This window comes from Coregonus lavaretus (genome assembly GCF_964263955.1).
Source record: "Coregonus lavaretus genome assembly, chromosome: 3".
NCBI classification, from domain to species: domain Eukaryota; kingdom Metazoa; phylum Chordata; class Actinopteri; order Salmoniformes; family Salmonidae; genus Coregonus; species Coregonus lavaretus.
This window is the reverse complement of record NC_139990.1, coordinates 61,566,250-61,590,966: the sequence shown is the minus strand read 5'-3', so window position 1 is coordinate 61,590,966 and position 24,717 is coordinate 61,566,250. Positions and strand designations below refer to the sequence as shown.

General features: G+C 40.8%; 1 protein-coding gene across 2 annotated transcripts; it reads left to right on the top strand.

The window, feature by feature from the left end:
- Positions 1 to 630: 630 nt before the first annotated feature.
- Positions 631 to 15,703, top strand: LOC311119660 (purine nucleoside phosphorylase-like). Of its 2 annotated transcripts, XM_084157769.1 has the most exons (7): positions 632 to 795; positions 3,948 to 4,120; positions 7,632 to 7,735; positions 11,829 to 12,004; positions 13,462 to 13,652; positions 14,917 to 14,996; positions 15,150 to 15,703. In XM_084157769.1, the coding sequence occupies exons 1-7, from the start codon at positions 770 to 772 to the stop codon at positions 15,294 to 15,296; spliced, it is 897 nt and encodes a 298-aa protein (XP_084013895.1). In that variant the 5' UTR covers positions 632 to 769; the 3' UTR covers positions 15,297 to 15,703. The 2 variants fall into 2 exon arrangements, with proteins under 2 accessions (XP_084013896.1, XP_084013895.1); XM_084157770.1 differs by lacking the exon at positions 3,948 to 4,120 and having other exon boundaries at positions 631 to 795.
- The last annotated feature ends 9,014 nt before the right edge of the window (positions 15,704 to 24,717 follow it).

Here is a 24,717-nt window from a genome sequence, read left to right as displayed (position 1 = left end):
TGACTGGTTTTACCTTGAACTCAAGGCATCAACACTATCTAGTCAAAATATGGTTGTGTGCTATGTGCACACCTCTCTCTCACGCAAAGTCCATGCTATGTATGGATGGGAGCCAGATGTGTCTGAAGACATGTGGAGGTGTTAGCAGAATGAAAGGTCAAGGGTCACAGACAACAGCTGACTAGGATGATGGTGGCATATGGTGACAGACACCAGACATTTACCCAGAGATGTCCCCACCAACCCACCTTTGGCCACCTGAATGAATATGGTTTTGCCCCATTTCACAAATAACAGCAATTAATAATCCTATGCTGTAATAAACAACCCATTAGTAAAATTGCTTAAACTGATATCAAATAAGTTAGACATATTTACTTAATATTTGTTAGTGAGTATTGTAGTAAGGTCATTTCCAATTTGTTAAACAAATGTACTTTCACTATGAACGTGACTTCAAATAGGTAAAAGAACATTGGGAAACCATGTAATTATTTGCTTGTACCCTTATCACATCGAACCTTTGCATCCCACGAGGACGTGGGAGACATCTCCATGTGACTCGGCACGTTTTTTTTCTCCAGGAATCCAAGAATATATCCCACACTATCTCCCACCTCAAAATCAACCAATGAAAAGGTTCCACACACAATGTTGAGTGGCACTATCTCACTCCCTCATGCTATCTCTTAACTCTATCTATCGTTGCCAGCTTTGATTATTTCTAAACTCTCCACCAGACTGCACCTGCCAGACCTGTTTGTGGATCATGCATACCAAAGGAAGTACAGAATGGTAAATGTCATTTTCTTCTTCATATTTCACACATTAGACAATATTTCCAGTTCAATTGATTGGTTTACTAAGCATAACCACAACTTTGATGCAGGGATGACAGTGAATACACACATTTCGATTTGTTTCCCATAAATTATGAAACGAAAATGGAATTGTTACATATATTCAATAAGTTTGTTTAAAACAAACATACTAGCAGTTATAAAGGCTTTATGAGGGACTTACTAAGGAACATTTGAAAATGTGAATCTGAGGGGAATAAACAGTCACAGAGAGTCATAGACTGCAGGTTAGCAGGATATGATAGTTATTATTCAGTCTTGCTTTTGAATACACACACATTCCGAGGGGGCCTATATCAGAACAACTTACAAGTCAGGTCACATGCTGTGCACTCAGTGAATACAAGAGGCTAAATTGGATTTGAATTGGAAACAGGCTATGTTAAAATACCACTCAGGGGTTGACAATCTGTGGAACAATTGCTTTGAATATGTTTCCTCAGGTCAGGCACCCCATTTCAAAAGAGCAGTGAGATCTCCTCACTTGTTTCAGTTATTCCTCCCATGCCTCCATTGGTTTATTAGTTGGAGTTATTCCTGTTTGATCATAATGAAGGAAAACAAAACTGTTCCTTATTCAAATTTGTTGCGTTGTAACTTGTAATAAGGTGTGCACTTCTAATTTGATATTAAGACATAAAAAGACAACATCCATAAAGTTTGTGTGAAATGTAATAGATATTTTCTCTTACTTTGATTTTATGTCCCCTGTCAAGATAATATTTTATAACACCATAGAACCTTTACCAAGGCTTCTTAGAAGTTGTCTTACACAATATAACCTTAGGTATATACTTTGGATATACAGTGCCTTCAGAAAGTATTCACACCCCTCAACTTTTTCCACATTTTGTTGTGTTACAGCCTGAATTTAAAATAGATTAAATTGAGAGTTTATGTCACTGGTCTACACACAATATCCCATATTGTCAAAGTTAAATTGTGTTTTTAGACATTTTTACTTGAGTCAATAAGTATTCAACCCCTTTGTTATGGCAAGCCTAAATAAGTTCAGGAGTAAAAATGTGCTTAGTTGAATGGACTCACTCTGTGTGTAATACTAGCGTTTAACATGATTTTTGAATGACTACCTTATCTCTGTACCCGACACATACAATTATCTGTAAGGTCCCTCAGTCGAGCAGTGAATTTCAAACACAGATTCAACCACAAAGACCAGGGAAGTTTTCCAATGCCTCGCAAAGAAGGGCACCTATTGGTGGATGGTGTATCAATACACCCAGTCACTACAAAGATACAAGAGTCCTTCCTAAGTTGCCGGAGAGGAAGGAAACCACTCAGGGATTTCACCATGAGGCCAGTGGTGACATTAAAATAGTTACAGAGTTTAATGGCTGTGATAGGAGAAAACTGAGGATAGATCAACAACATTGTAGTTATTCCACAATACTAACCTAACTGACAGAGAGAAAAGAAGGAAGCCTATACAGAATATAAATATTCCAAAACATGCATCCTGTTTGCAACAAGGCACTAAAGTTATACTGCAAAAAAAATTGCTAAGCAATTCACTGTTCAAAGCTCTTAGAGATTTACCCAGAAAGACTCACAGCTGTAATCACTGCTAAAGGTGCTTCTATAAGGTATTGACTCAAATCAAATCAAATGTTATTTTTCACATGCGCCGAATACAACAGGTATAGACCTTACCGTGAAATGCTTACTTACAAGCCCTTAACAAACAATGCAGTTCAAGAAATAGAGTTAAGAAAATATTTACTAAATAAGCTAAAGTAAAAAATAAAAAGTAACACAATAAAATAACAATAACGAGGCTATATACAGAGGGCACCGGTACCGAATCAATGTGCGAGGGTACAGGTTAGTCAAGGTAATTTTTTTTGGGGGGGTGGGGGGTGGATTCAATATAAATAGTCTGGGTGGCCATTTGATTAATTGTTCAGCAGTCTTATGGCTTGGGGGTAGAAGCTGTTAAGGAGCCTTTTGGACCTAGACTTGGCGCTCCGGTACTGCTTGTCATGCGATAGCAGAGTGAACACTCTATGACTTGGGTGACTGGAGTCTTTGACAATTGTTTGGGCCTTCCTCTGGGGTGTGAATACTTATGTAAATGAGGTATTTCTGTATTTAATTGTCAATAAATTAGCAAAAATGTCACTTTGTCATTATGGGTTATTGTGTGTAGATGGTTGAGAAAAAAAAAAAGTCATTCCTTTTGAATTCAGGCTGTAACACAACAAAATGTGGAATAAGTCAAGGGGTATAAATACTTTCTGAAGGCATTGTAAACAAAGATGTAAGTAGATATGTTATCTCATCTACCGTGCGTCATTTTTCGATGATAAAGAATATTGTTCCTAGAAGGATACAGTCAGTATCTTCTTCATCTATTGCAAGTGTGTTTTAGTTCTATCTAACCAATTATAAAGTTGAGCAATACCTTACTCCATTGCCCAATTCACTTAATTGCCCAATTCAAAATTAACTGCTTGTCACTACCACCTAGGGACTTGTTCTGAAAGGGATATAGAAGGTGTTACACAATATGGCAAAAGAAGATTCACATAGTCTATCAGAAGGTAAGGTGGAACTATTACCATATTGCTCATACCTAATCCTTTCATATCCACATTACATTTTGAGTGGTAGAGACAAGGGGTTAATTTGGAATTAAGCCTCTGTCTCTACATCAGGGGTAGGCAACTAGATTCAGCCGCGGGCCATTTTTATCGGAGTGGATGGTTGGGGGGCCAGAACATAATTAAAATAATTTATGCACTGCAAATTGACCACAACTAAGCCCAAAACTAGATTTGTATTTGAAAATAACAATCATTTCATGCCTTGATTACATGAAGACACGATCACGTCTCTTTTTTTATTTGTGGGAATGCTTGGGAACAGATTTCCTAAATTAAACACATTTTTTGCTGAATTCCTGGTGATTTTACTGTCTTTTTTTTACCAAAAAGTAAAATCCCCCCAAAAAAACACATTTGCGGGCCGGTTTTGGCCCGTGGGCCACCTGTTGCCAACCCCTGCTCTACATGGTGTGTAGTCAGGCAGTCCATTTAAAAATAATGACATGAGTGTCATCTCTCCTAGCTGTTGCTCTTTTGAAGACTACAATCAGACGACAGAATGGCTTCTGAGCCGGACGAGACACAGGCCTAAGATCGCAGTTGTGTGTGGCTCTGGCCTGGGCCTTCTCGCCGACGGTGTTACCAACAAACAGACCTTCCCTTACGCAGATATCCCCAACTTCCCCGTCAGCACAGGTGAGATGACGTCACTGTCACAAACATATAATGTGTCATGATAATATTGATATGAGACTAATTATAGTATAATGTAGTCTCTACCCAGCAAACAGGTGAACCTGTGTAGTGCTCTTAATTATGCCTGCACAGCTGAGGAATTTACATTTTCCTCAATGATTCCGCTGACACACCATTGCAGCTAAGTAGTTTATTATTTACATGCTGAAATGCATTTGGGATTTCTGTGTGTGTTTGTCAAAATGTTGCAAGGCTTAACAAATCATAACCAGCTAGCGGGAAAATGAACCAAGAATGAATAACTACGCCCCATGAATAAAATATTATAACTTGAGTAAAAATAGGCCCTAATATCTGCCACATGGAATTCTTATTATGATCTCATGGACATATTTAAATATTCATCATGTGGAGGTGAATATAAAATGTCTTCATAAGCGCTCAAATGTTCATTTTCCTATTATCATTAGAGTAAGGTGGGTCTTTGTCTTTGCAGAAAAATCATAGCCTCCTGTCTAGTAACCAGCTTTTGTTGTGTCTTTGGACAACAATACCATCATGAATAAACAAATGAGAAGCCTTGAATTAACATTATTTGACAATGTTGCCTTCATTAGACCGAGCTGACATTTTTTAAATTACCTTCAATTCAGGTTTGGTTTGTGTTGCAGTCTTCCCCATTATCTTCTAGTTAATTTAAGCTTGTCAGAGAGAAGCCCATTGAAAACACTAATCGATGTTCAGTGCAGCACTAGCCTTCTCGTTTTGGTCAATTAAATGGAGAGCAAAATGATTCGCAAACATTCTAAATGAGTGTGATTTCAGACAATACAAATATTGTTGTTTGCCTGTGAACAGGTGCTATGCTGTGGGAACCTGTAACAGCAAACAAATACAGTTTTATTGCCTATCCGATAACCTTTAAAAACATAGGGCCAGATTAAATCAAATCCAAAAAACATAACACATAGCAGTATCCAAATAAAGGCTTTGATAACCAGTATGATAGTGCATCCTTAGAAATACATTATTTGCTTGGTCACTCACACCAAATCTTTATAAAACGACATCCAGTTACACTCATTAAAACAAGTTAATGCAGCAATGGAATGGATTCTGAAGTAACTTCAATGGAATGAGTAATAACTGGCACCATCCTCCCCCTAAACTTCCCTCTGCCATCCATCAACCTCTGACAGAAGAGAAGAAAGTCAGTGTTGTAATGATTCAGGTCCTAGCTCACTACGCAACACTTTTCAACAAATCGTCTCTGACAAAACTCAGGGTCAAATGAACATAATCTCCACACCACCAAACATAACTCTGCTGTAGTCTCAGCCATCATCCCCACTATAAAGAAGGGTACTAAACAGACAATTACAGTTGACATTTGACTGTGGATGACTTACACTCATATTTCAATAGCACAGATACTGTTCCTAAACTGCATGCTCTCCTGAGTATTACAGTGCATTCGGAAAGTATTCAGACCCCTTTACTTTTTCCACATTTTGTTATTTTAAGGCCTTATTCTAAAATGGATAAAATAAAATAAAATCCTCATCAATCTACACACAATACCCCATAATGACAAAGCGAAAATCTTTGCAAATGTATTCAAAATAAAAAACAGAAATACCTTATTTACATAAGTATTCAGACCCTTTCCTATGAGACTCGAAATTGAGCTCAGGTGCATCCTTCCATTGACCATCCTTGAGATGTTTCTAAAACTTGATTGGAGTCCACCTGTGGTAAATTCAATTGATTGGACATGATTTGGAAAGGCACACATCTGTCTATATAAGGTCCCACAGTTGACAGTGCATGTCAGAGCAAGAACCAGGCATGAGGTTGAAGGAATTGTCTGTAGAGCTCCGAGACAGGATTGTGTCGATGTACAGATCTGGGGAAGGGTACCCCAAAATTTCTGCAGCATTGAAGGTCCCCAAGAACACAGTGGCCTCCATCGTTCTTAAATGGAAGTTTGGAACCACCAAGACTCTTCCTAGAGCTGGCCGCCCGTCCAAACTGAGCAATCGGGGGAGAAGGGCCTTGGTCAGGGAGGTGACCAAGAACCTGATGATCACTGACAGAGCACCAGAGTTCCTCTGTGGAGATGGGAGAACCTTCCATAAGGACAACCATCTCTGCAGCACTCCATCAATCAGGCCTTTATGGTAGAGTGGCCAGACGGAAGCCACTCCTCAGTAAAAGGCACATGACAGCCCACTTGGAGTTTGTCAAAAGGCACCTAAAGGACTCTCAGACCATGAGAAACAAGATTCTCTGGTCTGATGAAACCAAGATTGAACTCTTTGGCCTGAATGCCAAGCGTCACGTCTGGAGGAAACCTGGCACAATCCCTACGGTGAAGCATGGTGGTGGCAGCATCATGCTGCGGGATGTTTTTCAGCGGCAGGGACTGGGAGACTAGTCAGGATCGAGGGAAAGATGAACGGCGCAAAGTACAGAGAGATCCTTGATAAAAACCTGCTACAAAGCGCTCAGGACCTCAGACTGGGGTGAAGGGTTCACCTTCCAACAGGACAACAACCCTAAGCACACAGCCAAGACAACGCAGGAGTGGCTTCAGGACAAGTCTCTGAATTCTGAATGTCCTTGAGTGGTCCAGCCAGAGCCCGGACATGAACCCGATTGTTGAGGGGAAAAAACGATTTAATCAATTTTAGAATAAGGCTGTAACGTAACAAAATGTGGAAAAAGTCAATGGGTCTGAATACTTTCCAAATGCACTGTATATAGTCTATGTGTGATCTACGTAGTCTATGTGTGGTCCTCTGTAGCTCAGCTGGTAGAGCACGACGCTTGTAACGCCAAGGTAGTGGGTTCGATCCCCGGGACCAACCATACACAAAAAATGTATGCATGCATGACTGTAAGTCACTTTGGATAAAAGCGTCTGCTAAATGGCATATTATTATTATGTGACATTATAAACTGGGTGGTTCGAGCCCTGAATGCTGATTGACAAAAACATTTGTTTTTACTGTTCTAATTACATTGGTAACCAGTTTATAATAGCAATAAGGCACCCCAGGGATTTGTGCTATATGGCCAACACACCACGGCTAATGGCTGTATCCAGGCACTCTGCATTGCGTCGTGCATAAGAACAGCCATTAGCCGTGGTATATTGGTCACATACCACACCTCCTCGGGCCTTATTGCTTAAGTATAGGCTTTGTGATCTGTTCTATTATTTATTTTCAACTGCAAACACACTTATCTCATTCATATTCCATAACCATGCATTTTGAGTATCTACTACAGCATATGGAGGGTAGGTCCCATTGTATGTATGTACACAGTGGTCCATGCAGAGCGTATTTCAATACAGCAGTATGAAAAACACAAATCAGACATCTTCTGTGAAATTAAACATGAATAAAACATAAATTCACTGTTTGTATTTTCTAACCCTACATGAGACATGCTGTATCGCTAACCTCCCGTGACAGAATATGCTGGTGTTCTGTGTCTCTCGCAGTCCCGGGTCATGAGGGGTGTCTGGTGTTTGGTATTCTAAAAGGCAAATCCTGCGTCTTCATGCAGGGAAGATTCCATCTCTACGAGGGCTATTCACTCTGTAAGGTAAGTCCAAATACAGTGTCTGACCGATGAACAGGTAATAATATAATAATATATGCCATTTAGCAGATGCTTTTATCCAAAGCGAATTACAGTCATGCGGGCATATACTTTACATATATGGGTGGTCCCAGGAATCGAACCTACTACCCTGACATTACAAGATTCATGTTCTACCAACTGAGCTACAAAATGAGCTACAAAGGACCACAAACATTTAGAGACTCCCAAATGTTACACATATCCATCTATATTATTTTGGTATAGGCCACATTTTAAACATCCAACATTGACATTTGCTTTACACTACTACTGTTTCTACTCTTTTACCTTGCTGCTCTACCCTTTGAGATCAGGGAAACATCACATTCAACCCAGTCTCTGCTCATTTATAACTCTTACATATTCCTGTTACGGCGAGACAAATATTAATCACCAGTGTGTGCGCTTTGCTTATATTAGCCATCATAAAGAAGGAAAAGAGTCAAACTAAATGGGTCCTTTCTTTTGGAACGCTAAACACTCTCCATTGTGGCTCAGCAAGGTCATGTTAACTGAAGGAGCACTCCTCCTATTTGTATAACCGAGAGGGGCTGGCAGCTCCGGCCTTGGCCCATTAACTTTATCTGTCACAATCAGGAAAGTCGGACGATAGCTGAAACCAGCCTGGGAACTGCTGACTCTGCACAAGGCTGTATATTTTAACAAACAAAGTTTAGGACAGGGTCGCCACTGATCTGGGCACTGTTTCTTAAAAATGCATCAATGAGGTCATTGTTGGGTCATTCAGTGTGAATTGAACAAAATGCCAATGAAATGTAGTATTTTTCAGAAACTTGTACAAAGAAATGTCATTTAAGAATGAAGCAATTTTCTCAAACCGCTTATAAGGATGTTGGGCCAAATGGTGAGTGGATGAGAGGTATGTACCAGCAGGCGTTTATGGCACCTGTGTTGTGACACTTGTTTGTATATAAAATAATTTCAAAGCAGCAACAATTGCGACGTTGACAACATGACATGATGTATTAGAGTCAACCATCATGGCTGCCGGACACCGGCACATTAGTGATGCGCAGGCTTTTTGGGCTTTCACTTAGGGTCACCACATTGTACCTGTCAATCAATAGCACTAGTAAAAAAAAAAAAAGACATTGCTCATTCTCATCCTTGATTCTGAATATTCCAGACAATCATTAGTTCCTATTGACCTAGATTTCATTGGACAGCGAAAGTATAGACATATTATATAACAGTCTATGACAACAGCAGGAGACAGTCTAAAGATGTGTAATTATGATGAGATATGGAAGCAGCATCTCTACCTCCCAGGTGCTAGACAGTAGACATGTTATCAGGTTCTCATTGACTGTGACCACAGAGGAGGGCTTAGGTTGCAGCCTCGCCATTGGACATTCAGAAGTATCTTACACCGCAAGAGGCTTTGGTGACAGTTTATAGAGAGAGAGAGAGAACGACAGACCAAATTATGCCCTCAATTTAAAAAACAATTGAATGACAAAGCTGTAAACATTATCTTAAATATAAACCATGAAGTTAATGTCAAGTGTGGCTCAGTGGGTAGAGCATGGGTTGTGGGTTCGATTCCCATGGGGGACCAGTACGAAAAAGTACGAAGCTTGTAACGCCAGGGTAGTGGGTTCGATCCCCGGGACCACCCATATGTAAAAATGTATGCGCACATGACTGTAAGTTGCTCTGGATAAGAGTGTCTGCTAAATTACAAAAATGTAAAATGTAGTGTATTTAATATGAGGGTTTCAGCATGAAATATCATTTATATATTTTTTACAAACGTTTATTTATTTTACTATGTCAATATGTATTTGTTGTCAATGTGTTGCCGTCAAACTGGTTGCAGTTGTGAAAAAAGTAAATAGTTGGAAGAGTTGCAGAGTTAATTGAAAATAATGCCATTGTTGATTAGATGCTTTTTTCATTAATTCGGCTATTTTCTCCTGAACCATATGGTCTATCTACTAGAAACACATGGACAATATGGACACCGATATAATAAATTAATACTTTATATGAATAAAAAAAATGTTTTATTCAAGTATAAAATACCAAAGTTACAGTACATTGCCATAGATGTTCTGTTAATTAATAAAATTACAGAAAATTCCAGTAACTTTGGTAAATTACCGGTAGCTTTGCAACCCTAGTCACGGTAGATAGGTTTCCTATCTTGAGGGCTGACTGAGCATGCAGCACAACGTGTAAGGTGTTAGAGAAGAACAGGTGTGATTAAAGTGAATGTTGGACCGCTTTCCTATGGCTCAGTACACCAGACAAGGCGACAAATCGATTTCTGCTAAATTTACCCGAGCACATGCAACCGATACAGCTGTGGTTTCATTCTGCCATCTGCCCGCTCTCTGTCTGTCTCTTTGTCTTTCTCCCTGTCTCTTTCTCCCATTCTCTCCCTTCTTTTCTCTCTCTCTTTCTTAATTTCTCTTTCACCCCACCCCCACCACCACCACCACACAATCTCACACTCTCCACTCTCATCTCCACACACCTCTCCATGTCTTCCCTGTTCTGCTCCCTTTCTTTCCCAACATTATCAGACAGCAGTCCAGTATGTGTGACAGGGACACCAGGGTGTCCATACACTCCATCAGCCCAGGGACACATCCATGAGTCATTGTATCTGACACCTCCGACACCAACATCACACCACTCTCACAAGAGTTTAGGTAAAGACAAAACAAATACAGACATGTTGCAGCGAGAATTCTCAGTCAATATCTAGAAGGAGTGGTGATGCTACTAGTTTGCTACCAATTGTATATCTCCCTTTTCATACTCCTATATTTTATGATACACTTTCTTATTAATGGGTTGTTTACATCAAGTGCCTGGTACATAGCAGAAAAGCAATATGGTTTTGCTTTGTGGAATCGCAAACACACTCACACAAGTGCTCTCTCCCTCCCTCCCCCCTGATTTGTAATCAGGGTGTGAGCTGTTATCTCTCCTCTCAGTGTGTCGGTAGGAGATGCATGGCAAGGTTAATTAGCTGGCTTGCTTCGTTAGCCCTCCCTGACCTCCTCTCTCTCTGTGAGTGGTGCCTTTCATACAAACTGCTAGCATGCAGCTGGAGTTAGCCTTGGCGCTAGTTCTGTAATGTATAGTGGCTGTTATTGGAGCCTGCTGAGTGTTATTGGCATGCATGTTTAATTAAGATAAACATGTATACACACAAAAACATCACATATCATATGCCACACACAAATACACATGCCAGGTGAGGCAAGGACAGACATGGAGGGAGGGAGGCTAGAAAGGTGATCTGGCATAAATATATTCACCAGTTGCCACTCCTAGCTTGCAAGCTGACAGAAATGTGCATTTTCATGAGTCACTCACACACACACACACGCACACACTGTTAATGGATGTTGCTGGTCTGACTTACATGTAGGATCTTAATTTGATCCAGTTTGCTACAGCAGGAAAATAACAAGGCATTTTAATTATTATGTGGATTATATTTAATGCAAAGAACAAAAATAGGACAGCACTGGTGAATGAACTTAAATGAAAATATCTTTATTGCAGCACTCAAATACACTACAAGTTAAACATTTCCTGCATTTCAGTAAAGTTCTCCTGCAACACAGTGATCAAATTAAGATCCTACATCTGTACCCTATTTGGCATTTCTATATCAAGATCCTGAATTCATAAACCCCCCAAAGAGAAGTGAGTGTGACAGAGTTACAAGTTGTGGTTGCATGCTTGTGGCAGATTGTATGCACATCATCTCTTGGACAAAGAATGGTCCAAGAGAGGTCAGAGAATAATACAAACATTTTATGTCTAATTTCTCCTCTTCCCCTTAATGGTACAATAAAGTGTTTGTAACATTCTCCTCACCTCTCCCCTCCTTTCCTCTCTTCTCTATTTATCTCTCCCTCCCTTTCTCTCTAACTCCCTTTTCCTGTTCACTTGTCCACTCCTTTCTCCTCCCCTCATCTATACTCATATTTATCTTGCTTTCTCTCTCTGACTCTCTTCCCACCTATATTTCTCTCCTCTCCCTCTCCATCTCCCTCCTCTTCTCACCCAGGTCACATTCCCGGTCCGGATCTTCAAGCTGTTGGGCGTGGAGACCCTCATTGTGACTAATGCCTCAGGGGGCCTGTGTCCGGACTTCAAAGTGGGCGACATCATGCTCATTAAGGACCACATTAATCTGCCAGGCTTCGCCGGCCAGCACCCTCTGTGCGGCCCCAATGATGAACGGTACAACCAGAGACAGGGAGACAAAAAGATTGAGGGAAGAAAGGGGAGACAAGGGTAGAGAGGGGGAGGTAAGGAGAGAGGGGGAGGGGTGGAGGAGGGCACGGCACCCACTGTGCAGCTCCAATGATGAACGATACAGGCAGAGAGATGGAGAGAGGCAGGGAAGAGGGACGGGAAGAGGGACGGAGAGAGGGGTGGGGGGTGGGGGAGAGTGGAAGTGATGGAGGGAGAGTCAGGGAGAGAGGGAGAGTTGGGGAGAGAGGTTGAAAAATGTAGTATAGTCTGAAGCACGAAGGTGGGAGGAGAGAAGGAAAGAGAGAGGGTTGCAGTCAGTGAGAGAACTGAAATACTCCCAGGAAGGGGAAGCAGGGGGAGGGAGAGGGAGAGGGAGAGGGAGGGGGAGAGGGAGAGGGAGAGGGAGAGGGAGAGGGAGAGGGAGAGGGAGAGGGAGAGGGAGAGGAAGCAGGGAGAGGGAGAGGGAGAGGGAGGGGGAGAGGGAGAGGGAGAGGGAGAGGGAGAGGGAGAGGGAGAGGGAGAGGGAGAGGGAGAGGAAGCAGGGAGAGGGAGAGGGAGAGGGAGAGGGAGAGGGAGAGGGAGAGGGAGAGGGAGAGGGAGAGGGGAAGAAATACATACTCTTCAGGTGATCTATCTAGCTCATGAGGTTACATGGAACCTGTAATACAGATTTTCCCTTTACAGCTAGGAGGTTGTAGATTAATGACAAATATATTGTATGTTGACTAGTAAAGTGATTTCCAAGCATTGTGCTCAGAGAGCTACAGGGAACTGCCAACATAATGGAAACACTTGAGTAAATGAGGAATACAAAGTATATTGAAAGCAGGTGCTTCCACACAGGTGTGGTTCCTGAGTTAATTAAGCAGATAACATCCCATCATGCTGAGGGTCATGTATATAAATGCTGGGCAGGCTATTATTTTGGCTACCATGGCTCTGCCCCAATAGGATGACAATGCCCCCATCCACCGGGCACGAGTGGTCGGTCACTGAATGGTTTGATGAGCATGAAAACAATGTAAATCATATGTCATGGCCGTCTCAATCATCAGATCTCAACCCAATTGAACGGCGCCTGAGACAGCGTTTTCCACCACCATCAACAAAACACCAAATGATTGAATTTCTCGTGGAATAATGGTGTCGCATCGCTCCAATAGAGTTCCAGACACTTGTAGAATCTATGCCAAGGTGCATTGACGCTGTTCTGGCTCGTGGTGGCTCAATGCCCTATTTATACACTTTATGTTGGTGTTTCCTTTATGTTGGCAGTTACCTGTATTCTCTGTATACTAACATATAACTGTATTATATTACAGTATTATTCATATTATTAATAGTAGCAGATTATTGGTAGATTAGGAGCGATGCATTGCAATAGTATTTGCTCCATATGTCTCATCGATAAACCAGTATTGATTGGCTGTGCTCTGCTCCAGGTTTGGGATCCGGTTCCCCTGCATGTCAGATGCCTACAGTAAGGACCTGAGGAAGCTAGCTCTGGATATCAGCCATGAGCTGGACTATACCAACTTTGTGCGGGAAGGGGTGTACTGCATGGTGAGCGGGCCCAACTTCGAGACCATCGCTGAGGCACGCATGTTACAGGTCCTGGGGTGCGACTCTGTGGGTGAGTGGAGACAACACAGGCCTACGGCTACAACCACAAACAGGTTTTCATCACCAGAACTGGCTATGACTCGAGCAACAAATTACAGTTAATTTTAGGAAATGGTTCAATTTAAGTTTAAAGGGACAATAACTAGATATTTAATACAACTTGTGTTTCAAAATGCTGGATCAAGATCAAGCATCAACTCAGGAAGGGGAGGTTTTGTCAGAGAGCCAAGTGACCACCAGCCCACAACACGGTTTAACGGCAATATAAACACAGACGAGGCTTGCTCACTCTCATTTTCCCCTTTGTAGTTCATTAACACTGCTCTAATTGGACCTCCCTCGTAAAAAAAACCCTGCTGAGCTCGTTAATAAATGATGGTGCTAGCTCTGCTAACAGAGCCGACTCATGCTAATTAGCTTAGCGATTAGGTCAACAGATAGACCAACAGGCTGCTACATGCTGTGATGCTAATTGGTCTGATGATTTGATCCAGGATCAAAATAAAACACAAACAAATATCTGTAACAATGTACAGTGGGCGGAACTAACGCATGACCTCTTTCATTATCCACTCTCCCTAAGAACATGTATTTTGCCGGCTTATTACCTTAAGAGCTTGTTGTTGTTGTAGCCAAGCGATGACAAAGCAAAGCCATTTTGGTTCCTTGTTTTGGTGACCTATTGCGTTATTACTCCTGTGAGTGTTATCTTTAATGTGAGAGTCGAATTCAGGCCTGCCAATCCATCATTTTTTATATGGTGTTTTTTCTTTACCATGCTTGAGTTTCAGCTTAGTGGAGGCTGTGTTTGAGTGAGTGAGTCCTTTGGTTTAATAAGTATTTTGAATATATATGCTTTTTGGTTATGCCTGTAAAACATGTTTCGTCCTTGCATTCGTACAGTATGTGCCTGTGTACGTTGTATCCATGTTTTTAGCATGGTTTTAATGATGTGTGAGATCTGGCCTGTGTTCCCATAAAATACTAACAGTGGGAATGGGACCAAAGCTCAGGACCAAAGCTCAGGGAATGGGACCAAAGCTCAGGGGGCAATACACAAAGGGGATTATTAATGATGCAGCATACTATAACCACCTCTCCACACACACACATACACACACGCATGACCCAGTGCCACCCACATCCCCGTTGGATGTTTTTCCATTTCCATGTATTTTTTCTCTGCCCCTCCCCTCACCCTCCCACCCCTCTCTCTGCCAACCTCCGATCCTGTCCCCGTCTACACTCCCCACCCCATTTCCTCTACCCCATAGGCATGAGTACGGTCCCAGAGGTGACAGTGGCCAAGCACTGTGGCCTGAGGGTCTTTGGTCTCTCTCTCATCACCAACAAGGTATTGATTGACTTCTCTTATTGCTGTATATCGTTGTATGTACCTTATCTGCACACACTGTGAACAGCACAGCATTTCTATTCTGTCATCTGTTGACTAGTTATTGAGTATGGTACAGGAGCATCTTGATGTATTTTTATTATCATCGTGAAGGTCTCCCTGGACTACAGCCGTGAAGAGAAGGTGAACCATGAGGAGGTCCTGGAGATCAGCAAGATGAGGGCAGAGCATCTGCAGATGATGCTCAACACGCTTATTGCCCGTTCCCACCAGCTGGACGAGGGTATCAACGTCAACTGAAGGAGGGGGGATGGAGATAGAGAAAGAGACAGGCAGAGAGACATACTCAAATGTTGAAGCACACTCTCTCTCCCACACAGACACACACACAGAAATGTACACACACGTGCACACATGCACACGTACATACCATTCACCTTGAATATTTACATAAATCAACCACCCATGATGAAAGAATTTAGTCAATTTTTCTAGTTTAATAAAATATTCTAAAGCCTTTTTTTTTTTTACAAGAACCAGTGTGTTAAAAAATGTAAAAGCTTATTTGATGATAGGGCACTGATATGAGAATATTGAATGCTCCTATTTAACATCAGCTGAAGAGGTGCCACTACCTGAGAGAGAGAGAGAGAGAGAGAGAGAGAGAGAGAGAGAGAGAGAGAGAGAGAGAGAGAGAGAGAGAGAGAGAGAGAGAGAGAGAGAGAGAGAGAGAGAGAGAGAGAGAGAGAGAGAGAGAGAGAGAGAGAGAGAGCATTTAATGACAAATAGTGGACGAAAAGATATACAACTGAACTATTGTACAGATGATGGTGCTTTTCACTTCAAATTCCTCCTGCTATTCAGAGCTAGTGGCAGAAAAAACACGTCCCAGATTATTATATTTATACAGTGCTTGCTTTTTTGTTATTATCATGTTTGTTTCCCCTGTTTATAACGAGAATCAAACAATTATTTCTGTGAGTCATTGTGTTTACCACATAACACGAGTCTGTTTCATAGAGTTGATGAAAAACTACTCTTTTCATGCTAAACAATTAGTGTTACGAGTTAGTATGACTGCAATAACAGTGAGAGCTTATGTAGAAATTATATGTTTGTTGTAAGAATTTACACTGCAACAGAAAAAACGTACAGAAAAACTATCTTGCCAAAGCAAACGCTCTGTTCACTGCCTTGCCTTACAGTAAATCGAAGTGCATTCATCTATAAAGAAAACACTGCCATCTTTCACAGGGCTCCTCAGCCAATATGGTGCAGTGGTACCTTCTGCACTGTAGTGATAAGCTTAGAGAACACTGATGTGTTCGTAACAAGGTTTTCCCATTGTAAATATATAGATACATATATAAATAAACGTACAGTAGATATAGATCATAGACAGACTGTTATTGTGTTTATTTGCGTCTGTGTGTGTTCGTCAGTGCATTTGTGCGTGCGTGTGAATAGTGGGGCGGCAGGTAGACTAGCGGTTAAGAGCGTTGGGCCAGTAACTGAAAGGCCGCTGGTTCGAATCCCCGAGCCGACTAGGTGAAAAATCTGTTAACGTGCCCTTGAGCAAGGCAATTAACCCTTATTGCTCCTGTAAGTTGCTCTGGATAAGAGCGTCTGCTAAATAACTAAAATGTAGTACATTGGTGTGTGTGTGTAAAAATGGGGTAAATCAAGGTTAAACCAATCTATTCAGGGTCAGGCTCAAAGTAACCATGGGGATATAACCACATTGGATGTTCAGGAATTCTGACCTTGTACATTGGCTAGTAGTAAAGGAGTCTGTAGAAGAAAAGTAGCTCTCCTCTAAGACAGTGGTAAAGGATCCAGTAGAAGAGGAGTAGCCCTCCCCTAAGACAGTAGTAAAGGAAGCAGTGCTCAGCTTGAAGAGACAATCATCTCTCATTGTATACAATAGACAAGACCAGGGGTGGCTGATTCTGGTTGTGGAGGGCCTTAGTGTCATAGGCTATTGTTACAGTCAGTCCAGGGCTCGTAGTCACAAAGTGTCAGAGTAGGATCGTTAGCTAGGATCAGTTTAGTCTTTTAGATCAAAATAAATTTGATTATATGGCCAGGTGGCTTTGTGTATATGGAACCTGAACTAACACATCTGATTTAACTAATCATTATTGTGAGAGGAAACAAAAATAGCTCTTGCCACCTTATTTGTGAGTATTTAAAGTTGTATGCAGAGCAATACTTTACAATATTGAAACAGTATGGTTGACCATCTTTATTTAGACCTGGGACCTGTTTAGCTGAGTGTATTATAAAGTAGCTAATACACTATTAATAAACTAATCATAATATGAATCTCCCAGGGCTTTCTGTCATCCTTAAGACATTTACATTTTAGTCATTTAGCAGACGCTCTTATCCAGAGCGACTTACAGTTAGTGAGTGCATACATTTTGATACTGGCCCCCCGTGGGAATTGAACCCACAACCCTGGCGTTGCAAGCGCCATGCTCTACCAACTGAGCTACACTGGACTCAGACATCATTAAGATGGATCAGTGGCTTTTCACACCCTGTTCATTTAGAAACTCCATTATAAACTCCCCACAGAAATCATTCATGCTAACCTGGCAGGCCAAACAAGGCCGGAGGAGAAGGCTTTCGATCTAAATCTTCCCTTTCAATTTTCATCCTCTCATGAGAAGGAATAGTGGCAGTTTCCTCCTTACCTTCCAGTCATTACCAAGGAATACAAATGTTCTCCAGTATTACCAAAGACCCCATTAAAATTGGCAACATGAATAATTAGCAAATTATTGTAATTACACCAAAACTATTACCTTATAATCCAAAGGGGAAGTTAATTTATTAACAGGCTAATGTGGCAGTTTATCAGAGAGAGAGAGAGAGGTGATGTTTGCGTGTTTTTCAAATCAAATCAAAATCAAATCAAATTTTATTGGTCACATGCGCCGAATACAACAGGTGCAGACATCACAGTGAAATGCTTACTTACAGCCCTTAACCAACAGTGCATTTATTTTTTACAAAAAAAGTAAAAATAAAACAACAACAAAAAAAGTGTTGAGAAAAAAAAGAGCAGAAGTAAAATAAAATAACAGTAGGGAGGCTATATATACAGGGGGGTACCGTTGCAGAGTCAATGTGCGGGGGCACCGGCTAGTTGAGGTAGTTGAGGTAATATGTACATGTGGGTAGAGTTAAAGTGACTATGCATAAATAATTAACAGAGTAGCAGCAGCGTAAAAAGGATGGGGTGGGGGGGCAGTGCAAATAGTCCGGGTAGCCATGATTAGCTGTTCAGGAGTCTTATGGCTTGGGGGTAGAAGCTGTTGAGAAGTCTTTTGGACCTAGACTTGGCACTCCGGTACCGCTTGCCGTGCGGTAGCAAAGAGAACAGTCTATGACTAGGGTGGCTGGAGTCTTTGACAATTTTGAGGGCCTTCCTCTGACACCGCCTGGTATAGAGGTCCTGGATGGCAGGAAGCTTGGCCCCAGTGATGTACTGGGCCGTACGCACTACCCTCTGTAGTGCCTTGCGGTCGGAGGCCAAGCAGTTGCCATACCAGGCGGTGATGCAACCAGTCAGGATGCTCTCGATGGTGCAGCTGTAGAATTTTTTGAGGATCTTCTCCTTTCTCTGTGTTGATTGCCCTACATTGATGACTTGTATTGATGCTTAATGAGTGGTGATGTACAAAAATGTAAGCAGTATTTATTTACAAATATTCAACAGGACATGCTACTGCATTCTGTCCTTTAGAATGTCAATCAATCAATCAATCAAATGTATTTTGTAAAACAGTAACGGCCTAGAAAAGCAGTAGCACATTGTTAAGGAAAAACTCATTAGAATGAAACAACCTGGATATGAACCAAGCTCAGAGGGAAGGCCCATCCTCTTCTGGCTGTATGGAATGGGTTTTTTGGATTATGATAAGGTAACGCCACAAATTAGCAGAACACTTTCCTCTTGATAAACAAATAAATGTCTAACATTAACATCAGTATTCAGATTATATTCAGAATCATTATTGAAGCCAATTACCTTTAATCAGTAGTAATATTGTAATGAAATGTACATTGTTCGCAATTAATCCAAATCCTTTCAAGGCAGACAGACAATGTTTGTTCTATAGTGCATCAACAACAGAGTATTTACCATTAACACTAATTACAATCAGATCTTATTCATTATTCTCAGACTTGGGTTAATGGGACATTTATTTGTTTTCTTATCAATTAGCTCATTAGTCAAGTCAGTTAGTACACATTTTGATATCTGCTCAAACTTGAATTAGGAATAAATTGGAGGGTAAGTGCAAGGATACAGTGCCTTGCAAAAGTACTCATCCCCCTTGGCGTTTTTCCTATTTTGTTGCATTACAACCTGTAATTTAAATGGATTTTTATTTGGATTTCATGTAATGGACATACACAAAATAGTCCAAATTGGTGAAGTGAAATGAAAAAAATAACTTGTTTCAAAGAATTCTAAAGAATATATAACGGAAAAGTGGTGCGTGCATATGTATTCACCCCCTTTGCTATGAAGCCCTTAAATAAGATCTGTTGCAACAAATTACCTTCAGAAGTCACATAATTAATTAAATATAGTGTCACATGATCTGTCACATGATCTCAGTATATATACACCTGTTCCGAAAGGCCCCACAGTCTGCAACACCACTAAGCAAGGGGCACCACCAAGCAAGCGGCACCATGAAGACCAAGGAGCTCTCCAAACAGGTCAGGGACAAAGTTGTGGAGAAGTACAGATCAGGGTTGGGTTATAAAAAAATATCTGAAACTTTGAACATCCCACGGAGCACCATTAAATCCATTATTAAAAAATGGAAAGAATATGGCACCACAACAAACCTGCCGAGAGGGCTGCCCACCAAAACTCACGGACCAGGCAAGGAGGGCATTAATCAGAGAGGCAACAAAGAGACCAAAGATAACCCTGAAGGAGCTGCAAAGCTCCACAGCGGAGATTGGAGTATCTGTCCATAGGACCACTTTAAGCCGTACACTCCACAGAGCTGGGCTTTACAGAAGAGTGGCCAGAAAAAAGCCATTGCTTGAAGAAAAAAATAAGCAAACACGTTTGGTGTTCCCCAAAAGGCATGTGGGAGACTCCCCAAACATATGGAAGAAGGTACTCTGGTAAGATTATACTAAAATTGAGCTTTTTGGCCATCAAGGAAAATGCAATGTCTGGCGCAAACCCAACACCTCTCATCACCCCCAGAACACCATCCCCACAGTGAAGCATGGTGGTGGCAGCATGATGCTGTGGGGATGTTTTTCATAGGCAGGGACTGGGAAACTGGTCAGAATTTAAGGAATTATGGATGGCGCTAAATACAGTGAAATTCTTGAGGGAAACCTGTTTCAGTCTTCCAGAGATTTGAGACTGGGATGGAGGTTCAACTTCCAGCAGGACAATGACCCTAAGCATACTGCTAAAGCAACACTCGAGTGGTTTAAGGGGAAACATTTAAATGTCTTGGAATGCTGTTGTTTTATTTTTACTTTTTTTGTTAAAAATAAATGCACTGTTGGTTAAGGGCTGTAAGTAAGCATTTCACTGTAATGTCTGCACCTGTTGTATTCGGCGCTTGTGACCAATAAAAATTGATTTGATTTGATTTGATTTGATTTGAATGGGCTAGTCAAAGCCCAGACGTCAATCCAATTGAGAATCTGTGGTATGACTTAAAGATTGCTGTACACCAGCGGAACACATCCAACTTGAAGGAGCTGGAGCAGTTTTGCCTTGAAGAATGGGCAAAAATCCCAGTGGCTACATGTGCCAAGTTTATAGAGACATACCCCAAGAGACTTGCAGCTGTAATTGCTGCAAAAGGTGGCACTACAAAGTATTGACTTTCGGGGGATGAATAGTTATGCACGCTCAAGTTTTCTGGTTTTTTTTGTCTTATTTCTTGTTTGTTTCACACACAAAAAATATTTGCATCTTCAAAGTGGTAGGCATGTTGTGTAAATCAAATGATACAAACCTCCAAAAAATCTATTTTAATTCCAGGTTGTAAGGCAACAAAATAAGAAAAATGCCAAGGGGGGTGAATACTTTTGCAAGCCACTGTAAGTGGAGGATAATGTTCCAGTTATGCTTGTGTCTTAAATCAGAATATGGTCTTCAATGTTTACATTTGTGTAGCTTCCCAGTATCTAAAGGGTCAATCCACCTCATAAAGGACAAGACAGAGGATTCTCAGATTGTTCTGAAACTGGTTTTGTTGTTAGAAACAGGTAAGATTAGCATCCCTACAACATTATTTTGTTGAAATATAATTTGATCTCTGAGAAATTAAGCTAATTGATTGCACACAAAATGTGCATCTTAATTTATAGGATTATTATAGTATTCAATAAATATAGTACCTATCATCCAATTTTGACCAAACTTTTTCTAACAATGAGTTCGACATGTGGAATCCAAAGAAATGTTAAAAAGCCACCCACGGACCCCCCACACCAATCCCACCCCATACATATACTATCAGTTCTCTATGTTTGCCAAGTAGTATGGAGCTGAAGCTCTGAGTATTGTTTGTTCTACCTAGGTAATATATTCTTAGTGAATTTGGTGATGTTTTTTTCCCCCTGTTCAGAGAAATTAGTCATTGGAGTTGTTAGGTTTGTCCCATCCTACATTCAGATACTACCCTGTTCTGACCTGGTGCTGTTCCAGGTGATTTCATTTTTAAGAACACCCCCCTCCCCCCACTTCAATGTTAAAGGTATAGTTCACCCAAATTACAAAATGACATTGGTTTCCTTATCAATTAGCTCATTAGCCAAGTCAGTTAGTACACATTTTGATATCTGCTCAAACTTGAATTTGGAATAAATTGGAGGGTAAGTGCAAGGATAAGTGGAGGATAATGTTCCAGTTATGCTTGTATCTTAAATCAGAATATGACCTTCAACGTTTACGTTTGTGTAGCTTGGTTTCCTTACCCTGTAAGAAGTCTATGGACAAGGTATGACAGCAATCCATGCTTTGGTTTTGTTGTCTAAGGTTTCAAATGCAAACTTACACTACCGGTCAAAAGTTTTAGAACATCTACTCATTCAAGGGTTTTTCTTTATATTTACTATTTTCTACATTGTAGAATAATAGTGAAGACATCAAAACTATGAAATAACACATATGGAATCATGTAGTAACCAAAAAAGTGTTAAACAAATCAAAGTATATTTTATATTTGAGATTCTTCAAATAGCCACCCTTTGCTTTGATGACAGCTTTGCACACTCTTGGCATTCTTTCAACCAGCTTCATGAGGTAGTCACCTGGAATGCATTTCAATTAACAGGTGTGCCTTCTTAAAAGTTAATTTGTGGAATTTCTTTCCTTCTTAATGCGTTTGAGCCAATCAGTTGTGTTGTGACAACGTAGGGGGGATATACAGAAGATAGTCCTATTTCGTAAAAGACCAAGTCCATATTATGGCAAGAACAGCTCAAATAAGCAAAGAGAAACGACAATCCATCATTACTTTAAGACATGAAGGTCAGTCAATCCGGAAAATGTCAAGAACTTTGAAAGTTTCTTCAAGTGCAGTCGCAAAAACCATCAAGCGCTATGATGAAACTGGCTCTCATGAGGACCGCCACAGGAATGGAAGACCCAGAGTTACCTCTGCTGCAGAGGATAAGTTCATTAGAGTTACCAGCCTCAGAAATTGCAGCCCAAATAAATGCTTCACAGAGTTCAAGTAACAGACACATCTCAACATCAACTGTTCAGAGGAGACTGCGTGAATCAGGCCTTCATGGTCGAATTGCTGCAAAGAAACCACTACTAAAGGACACCAATAAGAAGAAGAGACTTGCTTGGGCCAAGAAACACAAGCAATGGACCGGTGGATATTTGTCCTTTGGTCTGGAGTCCAAATTGGAGATTTTTGGTTCCAACCGCCGTGTCTTTGTGAGACACGGTGTGGGTGAACGGATGATCTCCACATGTGTATTTCCCACTGTAAAGCATGGAGGAGGAGGTGTTATGGTGTGGTGGTGCTTTGCTGGTGACACTGTCTGTGATTTCTTTAGAATTCAAGGCACACTTCACCAGCATGGCTACCACAGCATTCTGCAGCAATACGCCATCCCATCAGGTTTGGCTTAGTGGGACTATCATTTGTTTTTCAACAGGACAATGACCCAACACACCTCCAGGCTGTGTAAGGGCTATTTTACCAATAAGGAGAGTGATGAAGTGCTGCATCAGATGACCTGGCCTCCACAATCCCCCGACCTCAACCAAATTGAGATGGTTTGGGATGAGTCGGGCCGCAGAGTGAAGGAAAAGCAGCCAACAATAATAGCCAACAATAATACAAATAAAGAAAAACCCTTGAATGAGTAGGTGTTCTAAAACTTTTGACCGGTAGTGTATATTAGCATTTTCACGCTTTCAACTCATCGTAAAGTATCTAAAAATGGATTGTGTAACTCAATGATGTTATTCATAGATGATTTGGATATGAAGCGCAACAATTTTAATATAGGTACCATTGGCATGCATTGGATTTGTGCCACAAATGCTAAAAAGTTGGCATTTGAAACAGTGGCCAGGTAAACAAAACCAAAGAATGGGTTGCTGTCATACCTTGTCCATAAACTGCTTACAGGGTATTTTGTTATTTAGAGGGTGCTGTTCCTAACAGTAGGATGGTGCTGTTCCTAACAGCAGGAACAGCACTTTCTAGTGGTCAAAACCTGGTAATATCAGTATGTAGGATGGGACATAACCTAACAACTTCAACGACTAATTTCTCTGAACAAGGAAAAAAAACTGAACTCAGAGCCGCAGCTCCATACTACTTGTCAAACATAGAGAACAGAAACTGTACAGTCGTTGTTGGGGTGGGATTGACGTGGGTTGTGGTGGGTCCTTGGGTAGCTTTTGACCATTTCTTTGGATTCCTCATTTATAACTCATTGTTAGAAAAAAGTTAGGTACTGTTAGGTACTATATTTATTGAAAATTATATGAATCCTATTAATTAAAATGGCCAATTTGGGTGCAATCAATTAGCTTAATTTCTCAGAGATCAAATCATAGTTCAACAAAACAATTGCAGAAATGCTCGTCTTATCTGTTTCTAATTACAGAAATGATTTCAGAACAATCTAAGATAGTGGGTGTCATGGCTTGCTGAAATGACATGGAACGACCCTAAATAAACATACTGTAACCTCTGTCTGATGCTCCAAATTATATCATCTTATATCTACAAACCATTACTTTTCTCAAACCACACATGTAACCTATTTAGACATTTATTTTTCCTCTTAATTATATAGGTTAATAATATAAAAGTAAATGTTTGACAGCCAGGGACAAAACCAGTTTATGACTGTCATAATAATATTGACTTATCAGGAACCCATTGGATGTTCATGTTCCAATTCAATTCACATTTGTCTGATAAGCAATTGCCTAATCACAAGCTTGTTATTATTTTGTTATGCACTCGGATCAACCTCATTTCAAATTGGTTGTGAAATTATCCAGTTCAACGTTAAAAGGAGACTCCACAAGGAGACATCATCATACACAATGGGGACTTCCTGTTTACAGACATCAACAAAAAGTACATTCAGATCAATATAAGTAATCCAATTGTCTCTTCCTAATTTGTGCCAGAGAAGGCAGAGCCTAAAAAGCCAATTTAAGCCAAAAGTCTGTCTG